The 13,820-nt window shown below is 56.7% G+C and overlaps 2 protein-coding genes across 3 annotated transcripts; both read left to right on the top strand.

Moving 5' to 3' along the window:
- The first annotated feature begins 96 nt into the window (after window positions 1-96).
- CA11 (carbonic anhydrase 11) lies at window positions 97-6,520 on the top strand. The gene is made up of 9 exons (XM_061388915.1): window positions 97-932; window positions 1,020-1,094; window positions 1,860-2,002; window positions 3,799-3,984; window positions 4,561-4,656; window positions 4,803-4,875; window positions 4,999-5,153; window positions 5,423-5,588; window positions 6,392-6,520. The coding sequence occupies exons 1-9, from the start codon at window positions 866-868 to the stop codon at window positions 6,415-6,417; spliced, it is 987 nt and encodes a 328-aa protein (XP_061244899.1). The 5' UTR covers window positions 97-865; the 3' UTR covers window positions 6,418-6,520.
- A 326-nt stretch (window positions 6,521-6,846) lies between these two features.
- Window positions 6,847-13,714, top strand: DBP (D-box binding PAR bZIP transcription factor). 2 transcript variants are annotated; one of them, XM_061388902.1, is made up of 4 exons: window positions 6,847-7,671; window positions 8,529-8,939; window positions 10,442-10,653; window positions 13,236-13,714. In XM_061388902.1, the coding sequence occupies exons 1-4, from the start codon at window positions 7,533-7,535 to the stop codon at window positions 13,449-13,451; spliced, it is 978 nt and encodes a 325-aa protein (XP_061244886.1). In that variant the 5' UTR covers window positions 6,847-7,532; the 3' UTR covers window positions 13,452-13,714. The 2 variants fall into 2 exon arrangements, with proteins under 2 accessions (XP_061244886.1, XP_061244885.1); XM_061388901.1 differs by having other exon boundaries at window positions 7,580-8,939.
- The last annotated feature ends 106 nt before the right edge of the window (window positions 13,715-13,820 follow it).

Raw genomic sequence — 13,820 nt, 5'->3', positions numbered from 1 at the left:
GCACAGAGACCTCGGGGACTCTCCCAGCTCCACCTTAAGCGCCCCCCCCCTTCCCTCTTCTGCGGAGGATGGAAACTGCCAGCTCTTGGGCCCCAGGTGTCCGGGCCACCCCTGCCCCCAAGGCCCCAGCGCATCTGGGAGCTGGGGATCAGCCCCCCAGTGACCCCTCCATCCTGCCTATTGGGCGCCCCTACTCCATCCACACCAGCCCGAAGAGGAGGGTTCTCTGCTGTGAGAGCCCCCACCCCCACCCCCAAACAACGACAGAAAAATTAAATAACTGCAAGAGAGAGAAGAGAGGGAGGGGCAAGAGGGAGGAAGGGAGGAGGGAGACAGAGAAACAGAAGAGGCAGGAGAGGTGGGGAGGGAGAGAGGAGCTGGAGGCTGAGAGGGAGAGAGTGAGGAGGAGAAGAAGGGGAGAAGGGAGAAGGGAGAGGCAGGGACCGAGAAGGAAGGGAGGGAGGAGGAGGTGAGGGAAGCGGGATGGAGGGATGGAGTTAGGGAGCTTGGGAGAGCTTTTAATGAAAAGGGAGTGAAGAAGGGGAGTGTGCATCAGGAACCCAGAGGGAACCCAAGGGAGAAGGAGAAGGCAGAGAGAGGAGTAGGAAGATCGGGAGGTAGAGCGAGCCAGGAGGGCTCGGGAAAAGAGAGAAAGGGGAGGCAAAGCGAGGGAGGGGAGGAGAGACGGGAGAGGTGGGGGGTCTCAGTCCCCGGCTGCCTCCGTAACTGGGGAACTGGGACTCCCTGTAGGGAGGAGCGGAAGGCTGGAAGTCCTGGGAGGGGTTAGGGTTCCACAAAGAAGGGGAGAAGCTGAGAGAGGGCCGGCCGGGACATTGGGAAGGGGTCACCCCGAGGCCTCTTGGGGATGGGGGCTGCAGCTCGTCTGAGCGCCCCTCGGGCGTTGGTACTCTGGGCCGCACTGGGAGCGGCAGGTAAGGCCTGGGTTTTGGGGCAGGAGCCCCTGAGGGAGGGGTGGGGTGGGGCGCCACGGAGAGGGGTGCAGGCTGCTTTCTCCCCAGCTCACATCGGACCCGCACCTGACCCAGAGGACTGGTGGAGCTACAAGGATAATCTCCAGGGAAACTTCGTGCCAGGTGCAGCCGGGGCGGGGACTCTGGAGTCTGGGCTGCCGGGCGCTTTCTTCCTGAGACCCAGAAGTCCCCTCCTTCCTGCCCGCCCTCCCCACGCCCCAGACTCGAGAGTCCCGGCCCCTTCCTCCCTCTCTCAGGAGACCCAGCTTCTGAACCCGAGTGGCTCAGCATGGGACATTATATATGCGCATTTCAAGTAGTGAGTGGGAGTGACTGGAAGGTAAGAGAGTGTGGGGGTGGAAGAGTGTGTGTGTGTGTTTCCTGGGAAAGAGGCAGGTAGGTCCTGGCTCTTGCTGAGAACCAGAGGTTCAGTGGCCCCATTCCCTAGCCTCCTCCTGCCCTCTCTTGCAACTCCTTCTTCCTACTTCATTCATTATCCGGCTGTGGGACAAGGAGACTGAAAGAACTACAACTCCCATGACCTCTAGGGCAGGCAGGCAGTGAATGGGTTGTTTGGCAGTCCCGGGGGCCTGCTGGGAGTTGTAGTTTCTTCTCCCAATGACAATTTAAGGTAAGTTTGATCAGAGACTTGGAGGTGTTAGGGGGGTAAGGTGGGGGGGTCCTTAGGAAACGCCTCCAAAATTCTTCTAGGACCCGAGGATTCTGGATCCCAGCCCCCTCCTCCCTCAGAGCCAGGAGTCCAGATTCCCAGCCCTTCCTCTCTTGGGATCCAGGAATCCAGACGACAGCCTTCGTAGCGGGTCCCAGTCTAGGGATTCAGTCCTTATTTCTGACTTCCTTTTCTCCCTACCCCACCTCGGCTCCCAGGACCCCCCTTCTGGGGCCTGGTGAACGCAGCCTGGAGTCTCTGTGCCGTGGGGAAGCGTCAGAGCCCCGTGGATGTGGAGCTGAAGAGGGTCCTCTATGACCCCTTTCTGCCCCCTCTGAGACTCAGCACCGGGGGAGAGAAGGTAAGAACCCTGGTGGGAGGGGTTACCGAATCCACTGGGGCGGGGCCTGAGTGGGGATCGGGGGTGGAGCTTTGAGTTGAGAGGTTAGCCTTGGAGGAGGAGGTCTACTCCGTTGGGGGAAGGCTACTTAACACTCGCAAATGATCGGCTCCTAGTCTTCCCCTCTCTTAGAAGCAATGGTAAAACAGACCGTCTCCTGGGCGAGGCACTGTTTTCAAACTTGATGAATCCTCTAATCTTCACAGCACCATGAAATAGGTGTTACTATTATCCTTATTTTATGGATGCAGAAACTGAGGCACAGAGAGGTTAAGTTACTTACCTGAGGTCACACAGCCAGAGAGTGCCAGGGCTGGGATTCAGACCTCGGCAGCGTGGTTCCAGAATCCACACTCTTGCCCGCTTTGCAATATTATTTCTTTGGCACTCCCCGGCCACCCAACCAAAAGTCTCAGAGCTTCCCCATCCCATTTCCTCCCGCCATTTCCGTTTCCATCCGTTCCCTTTCTAGTTTTCCTGCTAAATAGCATTTGATTTGTTGTCCCTCCACTGGTCTCACCATCGTCTTGCATTGGGATTGATGCAAAGATGCTATAGCATCTTTGCTGGCCTGCTTCTCTGCCTCCTGCAACCCATTCTCCATCCCACAGATAGATGTTTAAAAACACAAACTGGATCATACCACTCTCTCCTACTCAAAATCTTTCTGTTAGGATAAGTAATGACAGCATACACTTACACAGCACTTAGCCTGTGCCTGGTACTGTGCCAAATGTGTTATATCTATTCAATTATTTAAATAAAAACACAGAATACCCCATCATTGCCCACAAGGCTCTGCACCACCCGGCTCCCATCACCACACTATCCTTTGCTTACTGGGCTCTGGTCCCAGGCTTCTTCACTGTTATTAAAATAGGCCACCTCAGGGCCTTTGCACGGACTATTCCCCCTTCTGGAATACCCTTCTCCTTGCTCCTTGCAAATAACCCCTCCTTATCTTTCAGGTCACCATTCAAATGTTACTTCCTCTTGGAAGCCATTCCTGACACCCCATCCCTACTCCATTCTCTGGGTTTCCTTTTTTTTTTTTGGCATGCTACTTGCAACTTCTTAGTTCCCCAAGCAGGGATTGACACCCAGGCCCCTGCATTGGGAGCACAGTAGTCCTAACCACTGGACTGCCAGAGAATTCCCTGGGTTTTCCATTTATTAGAACTCCCAGTGCTCCTCAGTGTGGGCATAGGATGTAATTAATTAAGCATTTACTTATATGATTCAGTATTTATTGTTTCTCCTTAATTTGAACAGAAGCTCCATGAGCCCCAGAGTTTTTGTCTACTTGCTCATGGCTCTCGCCCTGGCATCCATGGCACATACTGACAGCTCAATAAATACTTGTTAATGAAATTCACCACTATTGAGCACCTACCAAGGATCAGCCCAGATCCTGGAAAGACATTAGCGTTCAAACTATTCAGTTCAGTTCAGTTGCTCAGTCGCGTCAGACTCTTGTGACCCCATGGACTGTAGCACACCAGGCCTCCGTGTCCATCACCAACTCCCGGAGTTTACCCAAACTTATGTCCATTGAGTCGGTGATGCCATCCAACCATCTCATCCTCTGTTGTCCCCTTCTCCTCCCGCCTTCAGTCTTTCCCAGTATCAGGGTCTTTTCCAATGTTCAAACTATGCTGAATGATTAAATGGATATTGGCTGTGGGAAATGTATGAATGGAAAACAGTCAGGAAAAGATTTCTCTGCATTCCTATGACCACCTCCACCTCCCCCACAGCTCCGCGGAACTCTGTACAACACCGGTCGCCATGTCTCCTTCCTGCCTGCGCCCCGGCCTGTGGTTAATGTGTCTGGGGGTCCCCTCCTTTATAGCCACCGACTCAGTGAACTGAGGCTGCTTTTTGGAGCACGTGACGGAGCTGGCTCTGAACACCAGATCAACCATCAGGGTTTCTCTGCTGAGGTGATGGCCACTGACCTCTGACCCTTGACCTTCACTCTAAGTCAACCAAATTCTTCCCACTTCCTGCATGCATGCTCAAAGGCTCAATCATGTCTGACTCTTTGCAACCCCATGGACGGTAGCCCACCAGGCTCCTCTGTCCAAGGGATCCTCCCTGCAAGAATACCGGAGGGGGTTGCCATTTTCTCTTCCAGGGGATCTTCCTGACTCAGGGATCAAACTCACATCTCCTTCATTGGCAGGTGGATTCTTTACCACTAGGGCCACCTGGGAAGCCCTCCTCCCACCTCACCCTCCTCTTTTTCTTGTCCTTTAAAATTTTATTTATTTTTTAATTAAGGATAATTGCTTTACAGAATTTGGTTGTTTTCTGTGGAACATCAGCGTGAATCAGCCATAGTCACCCTCCTTTTCATGCCTCATCCCATCTTCCTCCATAGAATCCACAGCCCGCCCCCCCACTCCACCTCGTGAGCACTAATCCTTAACCTGACTTGGAACCCCAAAGTTGCTCCCATTGCCCATTCTGCCCTCCCCTTCTTCCGGGGGTCCCCACTCTCTGTGCTTCCCTCCTAGGTGCAGCTCATCCACTTCAACCAAGAACTCTATGGGAACCTCAGCGCCGCCACCCGGGGCCCCAATGGCCTGGCCATTCTCAGCCTTTTTGTCAATGTGAGCCCAGGGAGGGAGGGAAGGTCTGGACCTGGGGTCTGAGAAGAGGGAGCTAGGAGGCCCAGTCTCTGGGGTCCTAGGGGAGGAAGGGATTGGGGAGCTTGGATTTCTGGGTTCCTCTCTCCTCACTGCATACCTCCACACAGGTGGCTGGTAGCTCAAACCCGTTCCTCAGCCGCCTCCTTAACCGTGACACCATCACCCGCATCTCCTATAAGAGTAAATCCCTGGACACTGGGAGGGTGCGGGGGCGGGGGGGGGGAGGTGAATGGGGGGTGGTTTATGCACATAGGGGAGTTCAGCAGGGGCACCCCTCTTCACTCTGACCTGATATTCCTGCAGATGATGCCTACTTTCTTCAAGACCTGAGCCTGGAGCTCCTGTTCCCCGAGTCCTTTGGCTTCATCACCTATCAGGGCTCTCTCAGCACCCCACCCTGCTCGGAGACTGTTACCTGGATCCTCATTGACAGGGCCCTCAATATCACCTCTCTCCAGGTGACCCTGTCAGCCCAATTCCTCCCCCCCCCCCTCCCTGCCACCCACCAACCCGTTCCTTGGCCTGGGTGTCCCCTTGCCTCACCTACCCTTCTACCCTCGCTTGACAGGGAACTGGAGGGGATTCGAGGGTCCGACCGCCCTGGGGATGTCGGGGGCGGGGCTGAGCAAGACTCTGCCCACCCGCCCCCAGGGGCGGGGCTTCCTGCCCGCTGCCTCCAGGGCCATTCTTTACTCACTCCCAGTTTCCCACCCCGTTTCCGTGGCAGATGCACTCCCTGAGACTTCTGAGCCAGAATCCTCCGTCCCAGATCTTCCAGAGCCTCAGCGGTAACGGCCGGCCCCTGCAGCCCTTGGCCCACAGGGCCTTGAGGGGCAACAGGGACCCCCGGCACCCCGAGAGGCGCTGCCGAGGCCCCAACTACCGCCTGCATGGTATGATGCAGTCTCCAACCCCTTCCACGTCTTGGTCTAATCCACCTATGTGTCTCCCCTTGATGTTTCAATATGATGCAGTCCAACCCCTCCCTTGCTGCTTCTGTGTGACCCAGCCTCCTGAACTCTCCCTCGCTCTTTCTCCCTTTGTGTCAAAATGGTACAGCCCACCTTCCTGTCCTAGACCATTGCAGGTCCGTGATTTGCAGTTCTTCACTGCTTGCAACTTGCAACTCGGTGTATAACCCGAGCCCCCTGGTTTCCTTGTGGTACGATCTTGTACTGGTCCATGGTTCTTATAACTACGGCTTTCCGAAATGGTACAGCCCAGATCCTTTCCCCTGTTTTCATGTGGTACAACCCTATACTGTTCCATAATCTGGCACGTCCCTTACTGAAAAAAAAAAAAAAAAAAAAAAACAACGTGGTACACTCCCCTTCTCCCTCTACTGCCTCCTCGTGGTTCAGTCCCTTGATCTAGTCCACCTCGCTGGCTTCTCAACATGGTACAGCCCAGACCTCCCCATGAATACCTTCACGTAGTTCAGCCTAATGCTGAAACTGGATGTCCCTATTCCACCCTCCTGCTGCCCCGCTATGGTTCAGCCCAGTGCCAGGCAACCTGGCCATTTTCCCCCAGCTTCTCAACCTGGTACATTCCGATTCCCCCCTTTGCAGCCTCCCTGTGGTAGAGCCCCGCTTGGCCCACACCCACCCGCCCCCTACCCGCCCCTTGCACGCCCTCTGCAAGGTCCATCCTATCTTGCCCTAAACTAACGTCCTCTACCCGTGTCATCTTACAGTGGATGGTGCCCCCCATGGTCGCTGAGACTCCCCATCGAGGACTGCGCCTGCCTTTCCCAAGCCTCCCCACAAGGGGAGGGGAGTTACCCCCAAAACAAAGCTATTAAAGGGACAGAATACTTCCTGTATCTCAGTGGTCTCATTCTAGGCACGGCGGGGAAACATTTGGGTACTAAAGAATAGTAGCCTTCTTCAAGAAACCATCTGCCTCTTCCTAAATCCCACTAGTCGGGTTTTTGGCTTCCGGGTTCCAGAAAGAGTTTCTTGGATGTGTGGCTCCTTTAAGCAGCGCTTCTCCCCTCCCACCCAATTACCCACCCTCCCAGGCAGGCAGCACGCGCAGAGCCATGTGCTTCCCCCTCCCGTCTGCCTCATTGGCCCGAAGTGGGTCACGGTCCCGCCCCCAGAGCCATCTCCCATTGGGTAAATGTAGGTCAGGGTCCCGCCTCCCTCCAAAAGGCAAGGTAATTTCACGCTCTGAGCCCCTCTCTCGCACTTCTGGACCTTGGCGGATCCCGGGGTCCCATTGGCTGTGCGTCTCGAGGGGTCAGGACGCGATTGGCCCGCGCTTTCAGCTGGAGGGAGGCACGGGGCTGGGGTGCAAGGCCAGAGTCGGGTGGGGGCCGAGAGGAGGGGTGCGCTCTGTGGCGTCGGGTGTTTTGGTTTGGCTTTTTTTTTTTTTTTTTCCGCGAAAGAAGTTTGCTTTGGCCACGCCTCAAGGCAGCCGCCTCCCTCTGCCCTCTCCCCCGGCGGTCCGCGCACACCTCTCGGTGCAGATTGCAAAGCTCCTTCCTTGGGGAGAGCTGCAGATTTTGCAAGAGCCAGGCTAGCCCACCATATAGAAGGAGCGCCTTGTGTCCCCCTGAACTCTGTTGCAAAGAGCCGGCCGCCTGATTTGATCACCCCCTCACCCAGACTGTATGCTCTTCTGGGACCCTCTTGAGTTGCACGTTTCTGCACCGAGGACTGCAAATCCCCGTCGCTCCTAGGATTTGCAGTATTCTGGATACTGGAGGCTTGCAAGCTACGCTCGCCCGCCTCTGGGCAGACACTTGCCCGAACCATCGGAGTGTGCCGCTGACTGGCAAGCCAGCTGTTCGCCTCTCCATGAATCCGTGAGCCTGCGGGCAGGTGCCGGCGATGGCGCGGCCTGTGAGCGAGAGGACCCCGGCCCCCCTGCTGCTGGGCGGCCCGACTGGAGCCCCCCCTGGTGGGGGAGCGCTGCTTGGGCTGCGAAGCCTTCTGCAGGGGACCAGCAAGCCCAAAGAGCCAACTAGCTGTGAGTTCTAGCCCCCGTCTCACCCAATTCAGACACCGTACTCCCTTAGGGACTCAAGTGCGGGGAGGGTCCCAGCTACCTTTTAAGTGCCAAGAGTCCATCCTCTTTAAATACCTAAAGTCCAACCTTTAAATACCCCGATACTTAGGTGTTTAGACCCCTATCTCCCAGGACCCAAAAGTACCGGCCCTCATGCCAGTCCACCCCGAGGACTCAAGACTCTAGGCCCAGCTCCGTCTTCCTTTTGGTTCCGAGCGCCTGGACCCCTGGGGTCCAGGGAGAAGGGAGGGGGTGTGTCGAAGACTCACACGGTTGTTACACGGGCTTGGGCGGGGCCTCCTGGGGTCACATGGCGTCTAGGGATGAGGAATGTGCCCCAGGAATAGAGCCCCTTCCTGCCCCCTTAAAGAGTGTGGAGGCGGGGAGAAGGGGGTACGGTGCGCTGGGTGTGGGGGTTGTAGATTACAGAGGAATTACAGAGTTGTCATTTTTTTTCTGTCACCTGCCCAACCCTCCACCTACCTCTGAACTTCCGCTCCCCTTCCTGGGTCTCTGTCCCCGTCCCTCTTTGCATCCCTGTCCTCGGCTCTTTCTGAGTCTCCCCCGCTCTCCTGGTCCACCGTTCCCGTCTCTGTTCTTGCTTTCTGGGTCTCTCTCCCTCTCTGAGCCTCTATCTCCTCCTCTCTCTGGGTCCTTGCTCTCGTTGTCCCACCTCCTTTCTGTGTCCCCGCTCTCTGGATCTCTGAGGTGCGGGGATCTACCCCCTTGTTCCTCGCGTTTCTCTCCACTCGGAGTTGATTCTTCATCTCGATCTTCCTCTTCCTCCCCACCCTGCTCTCTCTTTCCCTGGCCTGCAGGTCTCCTGAAGGAAAAGGAGCGCAAGGCGTCCCCGCCAGCAGCAACAGTCCCCGGGCCGGGCCTGGAGACGGCGGGCCCGGCGGATGCTTCAGCTGGGGCGGTGGTGGGCGGCGGGTCCCCGAGGGGACGCCCGGGGGCTGCGCCCGGCCCGGGTTTGTTGGCGCCGCTACTGTGGGAGCGGACATTGCCGTTCGGCGACGTGGAGTACGTGGACCTGGACGCTTTCCTGCTGGAACACGGGCTTCCTCCCAGCCCGCCGCCCCCGGGCGGCCCGTCGCCAGCGCCCTCACCGGTGCGCACTCCCGCACCTTCCCCGAGGCCCGGCTCCTGCGGCTCGGCCTCCCCTCGCTCTTCGCCCGGGCACGCCCCCGCCCGGGCTGCCCTCGGGGCCGCCGGCGGCCACCGCGCAGGTGCGACTGCGGGGGCGAGGCTGGGCCCCGGTTGGGCGGGGCTTGGGCTCCAGAGGGCGGGGCTGTGCCAGAAGGGTTTGGGACGGTGGGACTGAGGCTGCATCCCCGAAGTCCGTGACCTCTAATCCGGAGACGTCGAGGGAGGTGTCCAGATTTTGTGTTCCCTAATAGATCAGGAAACTGGGTCTCCCGGACCTATAGGAGATGAGGGACTTGGGACCCCAAGTTCCAGGAAGCCTGCCCAGTGGTGAGGTCGTGTGAACTTTTATGTGGGACGTGAGGACAAAGGGTCTGGATACTCGAGGAGTCGGGACTGAGATCCCAGAACACCGGAGTTATTTACCGGAGTTTATTCTGGACTGCGCCCTAGAATCTGGGCCCGGAATCGGTGCGACTGGGCTAGGCCGGAACTCCTAGGCCCTCTGCGAGCAAGAAAGACAAGGGCCGGCCACAGACGCACAGACGTGTTTCTCCAGGACAAAAGGGACTGGCGGCGGTCCTGCTTCCTCGGTCCCCATAGTGGAGAGAGGGGGGCGCCCCGGATTCCGGGAGTCCTTCAGAAGGGATCGCCATCCTAGGTCTTTCATTGACTGGGGCAAGGACTGAGCTTTCTATATTCCTGCAAGAGGTGCCCTGGGGTCCCAGAATCTTGCTTATCCTAGTGGCGAGAATGTCTGGGACCTGAGAATGTAGAGGGGGGCCGTCCTCGAGTGTTCCCTAGAGAGCAGAGGGAGCAAGAGGAAAGGTGGGCACCCTGGGGTTGCCACGGGCGGACAGCGGGTCGGGAATTCCCGGACACACCTGATGCTGGCCCTGACCTCCCGGCAGGACTAAGGCCCTCCCCTTCCCAGCCGCACATTCCCGCGCCACGTGAGTCCTCCTTCCTGCTCCGTGCTTCGCGCACGCGCGATCACGAGAGAGAGGGCGGGACTGGAGAAACGTGAGGGCGCCCGTGGCGGCGGGGCTGGGGGTTGGGGCGGGCAGCAGGCGCCAGCACGTGACTCGGCCCTGAACCTGTGTCCTCAGTTGGCCCCGGCTGGCTCTCTCTTAAAGATACAGGCAGCCTTTACGCTTGAACCAACCTCATTATGCTTTCTCACTCTTCGGACTTAATAACTCTTAAGAATCTAACTTGAAGTGTCATCAGAACACTTTTCCCTGGGATCTAGGCTTTGGTCGGGGATTCAGTTAAGAAGGATAGGACTATAGGAAAGAAGCTAACTCTGAAGTCCTGAGGCTTTTAGAAGCAGTGATCCAGGTTCTTGTGCTACTTAGGGCAAGTCACATAGGATTGGGCCTTGGTTTTCCTGTGTGACAAGTGGGAGTTGGTTTCATGATTGCTAAGCATCTTTGTGGCTTAGGGAATCTTCATATTTTATATTAGGGAGGTTAATCCCTGGTGGGCTTTATGTTTGATCCCATAAGGACCTTCCTTGGTAGCCTCTGGGGAACCCCTTCCCCAAATAAATACGCCCTCAGGTGGCACATTCTGTTTCCCCAAGGCCTGACCTCTCGGGACACACCCAGCCCTGTGGACCCAGATACGGTGGAGGTGTTGATGACCTTTGAGCCTGACCCAGCAGATTTAGCCCTGTCCAGCATTCCCGGCCATGAGACCTTTGACCCTCGGAGACACCGATTCTCTGAAGAGGAACTCAAGCCCCAGCCAATCATGAAGAAGGCGAGGAAGATCCAGGTGCCAGAGGAGCAGAAGGTGAGCGTTGCTGGGTGTGGGACACAGGCTTGTGCATGCTGGCCCCACAGCCCAGGATGGCCCTCGCTTCACAGTCAGACCTGGGTTTCTCACCGGGATTAGCACTCACGTTCTTCCAGCCTACAGCCAAGGACCATGGGCAGCTGCACGGGGGGCGGAGTTTTGGGCTCGAGATTTGTGAAAAGGAAATCATTATGGGACTCAGACTCAGCCAGCCCTGCTGGGACTGGTTTTACAGGATTGGAGTTTCTCCTATCAATTGGACCCAAAACCCTCACTGTGGCAGGCCTCAGGGTCTACTAGTCACTACACTTGATAAGGATAGCATCCCTTCAGAATGGGGTATCAGCTTGTTTCTTCTGAGCAGCCAGCTTGGCCAGGATTAGTCCTTTAATCTCTGGTTTGGGGCATCCTTCAGGGCAATAGGGCTTCCCTGGTGATTCAGACAGTAAAGAACCCACCTGCAATACAGGAGACCCAGGTTTGATCCCTGGGTTGGGAATATTCCCCTGGAGAAGGGAATGGCTACCCCCTCCAGCATTCTTGCCTGGCAAATTCCATGGACAGAGGAGCCTAGTGGGCTACAGTCCATGGGGCCACAAAGTGTCGGACACAAGTGAGCGACTTTCACTTTTTCAGGGCAATTGCATCTGCCTAGGATGAAGGCTTTGCCAGCCCCTCTAGGCCTTGTTTTCTGGGCTCACTGGTGAGAGGCCTCAGGTTCTCATTTGCAGCCAGGGCCACATTCTGATTTGAGGTTTTGGGGGCAGTAACTGCATCTCTCTAGCACTTTGTCTTTGCCAGGCCTGGGGTCTTCCCTAACAAGGGGTGCCGGGCCTGGTCTCACAGGACCTTGCCATGTCCTTGTGTAAGACACAACTACTTGAACCAGTGAGTGAGGGCGTGTGTGCATGCAAAGTCATTTCAGTCATGTCTAACTCTTTGTGACCCTATGGGCTGTAGCCCGCCAGCCTCCTCTGTCCGTGGGATTCTCCAGGCAAGAATACTGGAGTGGGTTGCCATGCCCTCCTCCAGGGGATCTTCCTGACCCAGGGGTTGAACCCACGTCTCTTAGGTCTCCTGCATTGGCAAACAGGTTTTTTATCACTAGCACCACCGGAGAAGCCCAGTGAGTACCGGCCTATAAATCAAATCTAGACCAGTGGTTTCTCCTGCCACAGGGCTCTATTGTTAGGAACTGGATTTGTCCTAGCAAGCAGGGACTAGGCTTTAATGGAATGAGGTTGGGCATCTTTCAGAGCTCTGGGTGGTCCTTGTTACTAAGGAGTGGTCCTCCCTCACAGCCAAATTCAAGGACTGCTGCTGCTGCTGCTGCTAAGTTGCTTCAGTCGTGTCCGACTCTGTACAACCCTATAGACGGCAGCCCACCAGGCTCCCCCGTCCCTGGGATCCTCCAGGCAAGAATACTGGAGTGGGTTGCCATTTCCTTCTCCGGACTGGAGAATTCTAAACATGATGGTATGGGAAGGTCTCGGGACAGACCCTTTTGCATCCAGGGCCTGTTGGGAGGAGGCAACTCTCTGGCCTCTATGCAAAGCCAGTGGGTCAGAGGGACTTCCCTGGCAGTCCAGTGGTTAAGACACGGAGCTCCCAACACAGAGGGCACAGTTTTGGTTCCTGGTTGGGGAACTAAGATCCTGCATGCTGCACTGTGTGGCCAAAAACAAGACAGTAATCGAGCCAGTGCATCAGAGACTGGCTGTGGTCACTGGGACCACTTACACCTCACTTCCGGAGAAGGCAATGGCACCCCACTCCAGTACTCTTGCCTGGAAAATCCCATGGACAGGAGCCTGGTAGGCTGCAGTCCATGGGGTTGCTGAGGGTCGGACACGACTGAGCGACTTCACTTTCACTTTTCACTTTCACGCATTGGAGAAGGAAATGGCAACCCACTCCAGTGTTCTTGCCTGGAGAATCCCAGGGACGGGGGAGCCTTGTGGGCTGCCGTCTATGGGGTCGCACAGAGTTGGACACGACTGAAGCAACTTAACATACCTCACTTTTGTTTGCTGAGGAGGGATAAGATTGCCTTGGCAACCAGGTCAGAAGGGCCCAGGTCTGAGAGGTTTTTATGGGACACTAAACCCCATCACTAGGAAGCCGAGCAACCAGGATCTGAAAAGGTGATGTATAGGGCTTTTCACTAGGAGACACCCTCAGGCCCTGAAGGCCTTGTTGCTAGGGAACCAGTATCCTTAGCAAACGGGGAGCTAACTGCAGGCCTTTTGTCAAGTGAGAAGAGCTTGGGTCTGCTTTGCACAGTGGAGACTATAAAGCTCAGTTGCTTAAGGTAGGAGGCTATCTCCTGCCTTAGCTGTTGCTATGGGTCCACTTTGCTTAGCAACAAGGGCTCTAGAAGGCCAGACCCTTGGGTACCCATCCATCCACTGAGACCTAGTATCCTTTCGGCTCCACTGCTGGGCGAGAAGCAGCCCCCTGGGGGTGGTGGGGGCTCTTTTAGCTCTAGTCTGGTCCCAGAAGGCACAAGCAAAGCTGTTCCTCCCTTCTGTCGCTGGGGTTGGGTTCCTCTGGACCTCAGTGCTTTCCTGCCCACCCAGGACGAGAAATACTGGAGCCGACGGTACAAGAATAACGAGGCAGCCAAGCGGTCCCGCGACGCCCGGAGGCTCAAGGAGAACCAGATATCGGTGCGGGCGGCCTTCCTGGAGAAGGAGAACGCCCTGCTGCGGCAGGAGGTGGTGGCCGTGCGCCAGGAGCTGTCCCACTACCGCGCTGTGCTGTCCCGATACCAAGCCCAGCACGGTGCCCTGTGAGGCCTCCCCCACCCTCCAGGCGGAGCTCTCCTCTGCCTCGCTCAGACTTGTGCCCTGATACCCTCTTCCCTTCCCTGCTCTGTGGCCCATGGGCCGGCCAACTGGGTGCCCCAGGGACGTGATGATGCAGATAAATACATTTATATTTTTAAGAAAAAGCGAGCCTCCCCGCTCCCTCACGGGGGCGGGGAAGGTCCTCAGTGTGCCCCCCATCCTCCCACCGCCTCCGTTAACACAATCCTGAATAAATCTTGAGAACCCCAGAGCCAGCTGTCGTGGGGGAGGAGGCAGCTCCCTCGCCCTAGTTAAAGGCCAGTGGGTCACGCTGGCTGCAGTCCATGGGCAGGTCTGGGCTTCAGTCCTTAAGGC

The sequence above is a fragment of the Bos javanicus genome, chromosome 18 (assembly GCF_032452875.1).
Source record: "Bos javanicus breed banteng chromosome 18, ARS-OSU_banteng_1.0, whole genome shotgun sequence".
Taxonomy (NCBI): domain Eukaryota; kingdom Metazoa; phylum Chordata; class Mammalia; order Artiodactyla; family Bovidae; genus Bos; species Bos javanicus.
This window is presented reverse-complemented; position numbering and strand designations above follow the sequence as displayed.

Excerpts from the sequence above, each read along its gene's own strand:
- CA11 (XM_061388915.1), top strand. The coding sequence starts at position 866 with ATGGGGGCTGCAGCTCGTCTGAGCGCCCCTCGGGCGTTGGTACTCTGG. Across the intron at positions 1,095-1,859 it reads CCAGGGAAACTTCGTGCCAG|GACCCCCCTTCTGGGGCCTG; the intron begins GTGCAGCCGGGG and ends CTCGGCTCCCAG. Across the intron at positions 5,589-6,391 it reads CCCCAACTACCGCCTGCATG|TGGATGGTGCCCCCCATGGT; the intron begins GTATGATGCAGT and ends GTCATCTTACAG.
- DBP (XM_061388901.1), top strand. The coding sequence starts at position 8,021 with ATGGCGTCTAGGGATGAGGAATGTGCCCCAGGAATAGAGCCCCTTCCT. Across the intron at positions 8,940-10,441 it reads CGCCGGCGGCCACCGCGCAG|GCCTGACCTCTCGGGACACA; the intron begins GTGCGACTGCGG and ends TGTTTCCCCAAG. Across the intron at positions 10,654-13,235 it reads AGGTGCCAGAGGAGCAGAAG|GACGAGAAATACTGGAGCCG; the intron begins GTGAGCGTTGCT and ends CTGCCCACCCAG.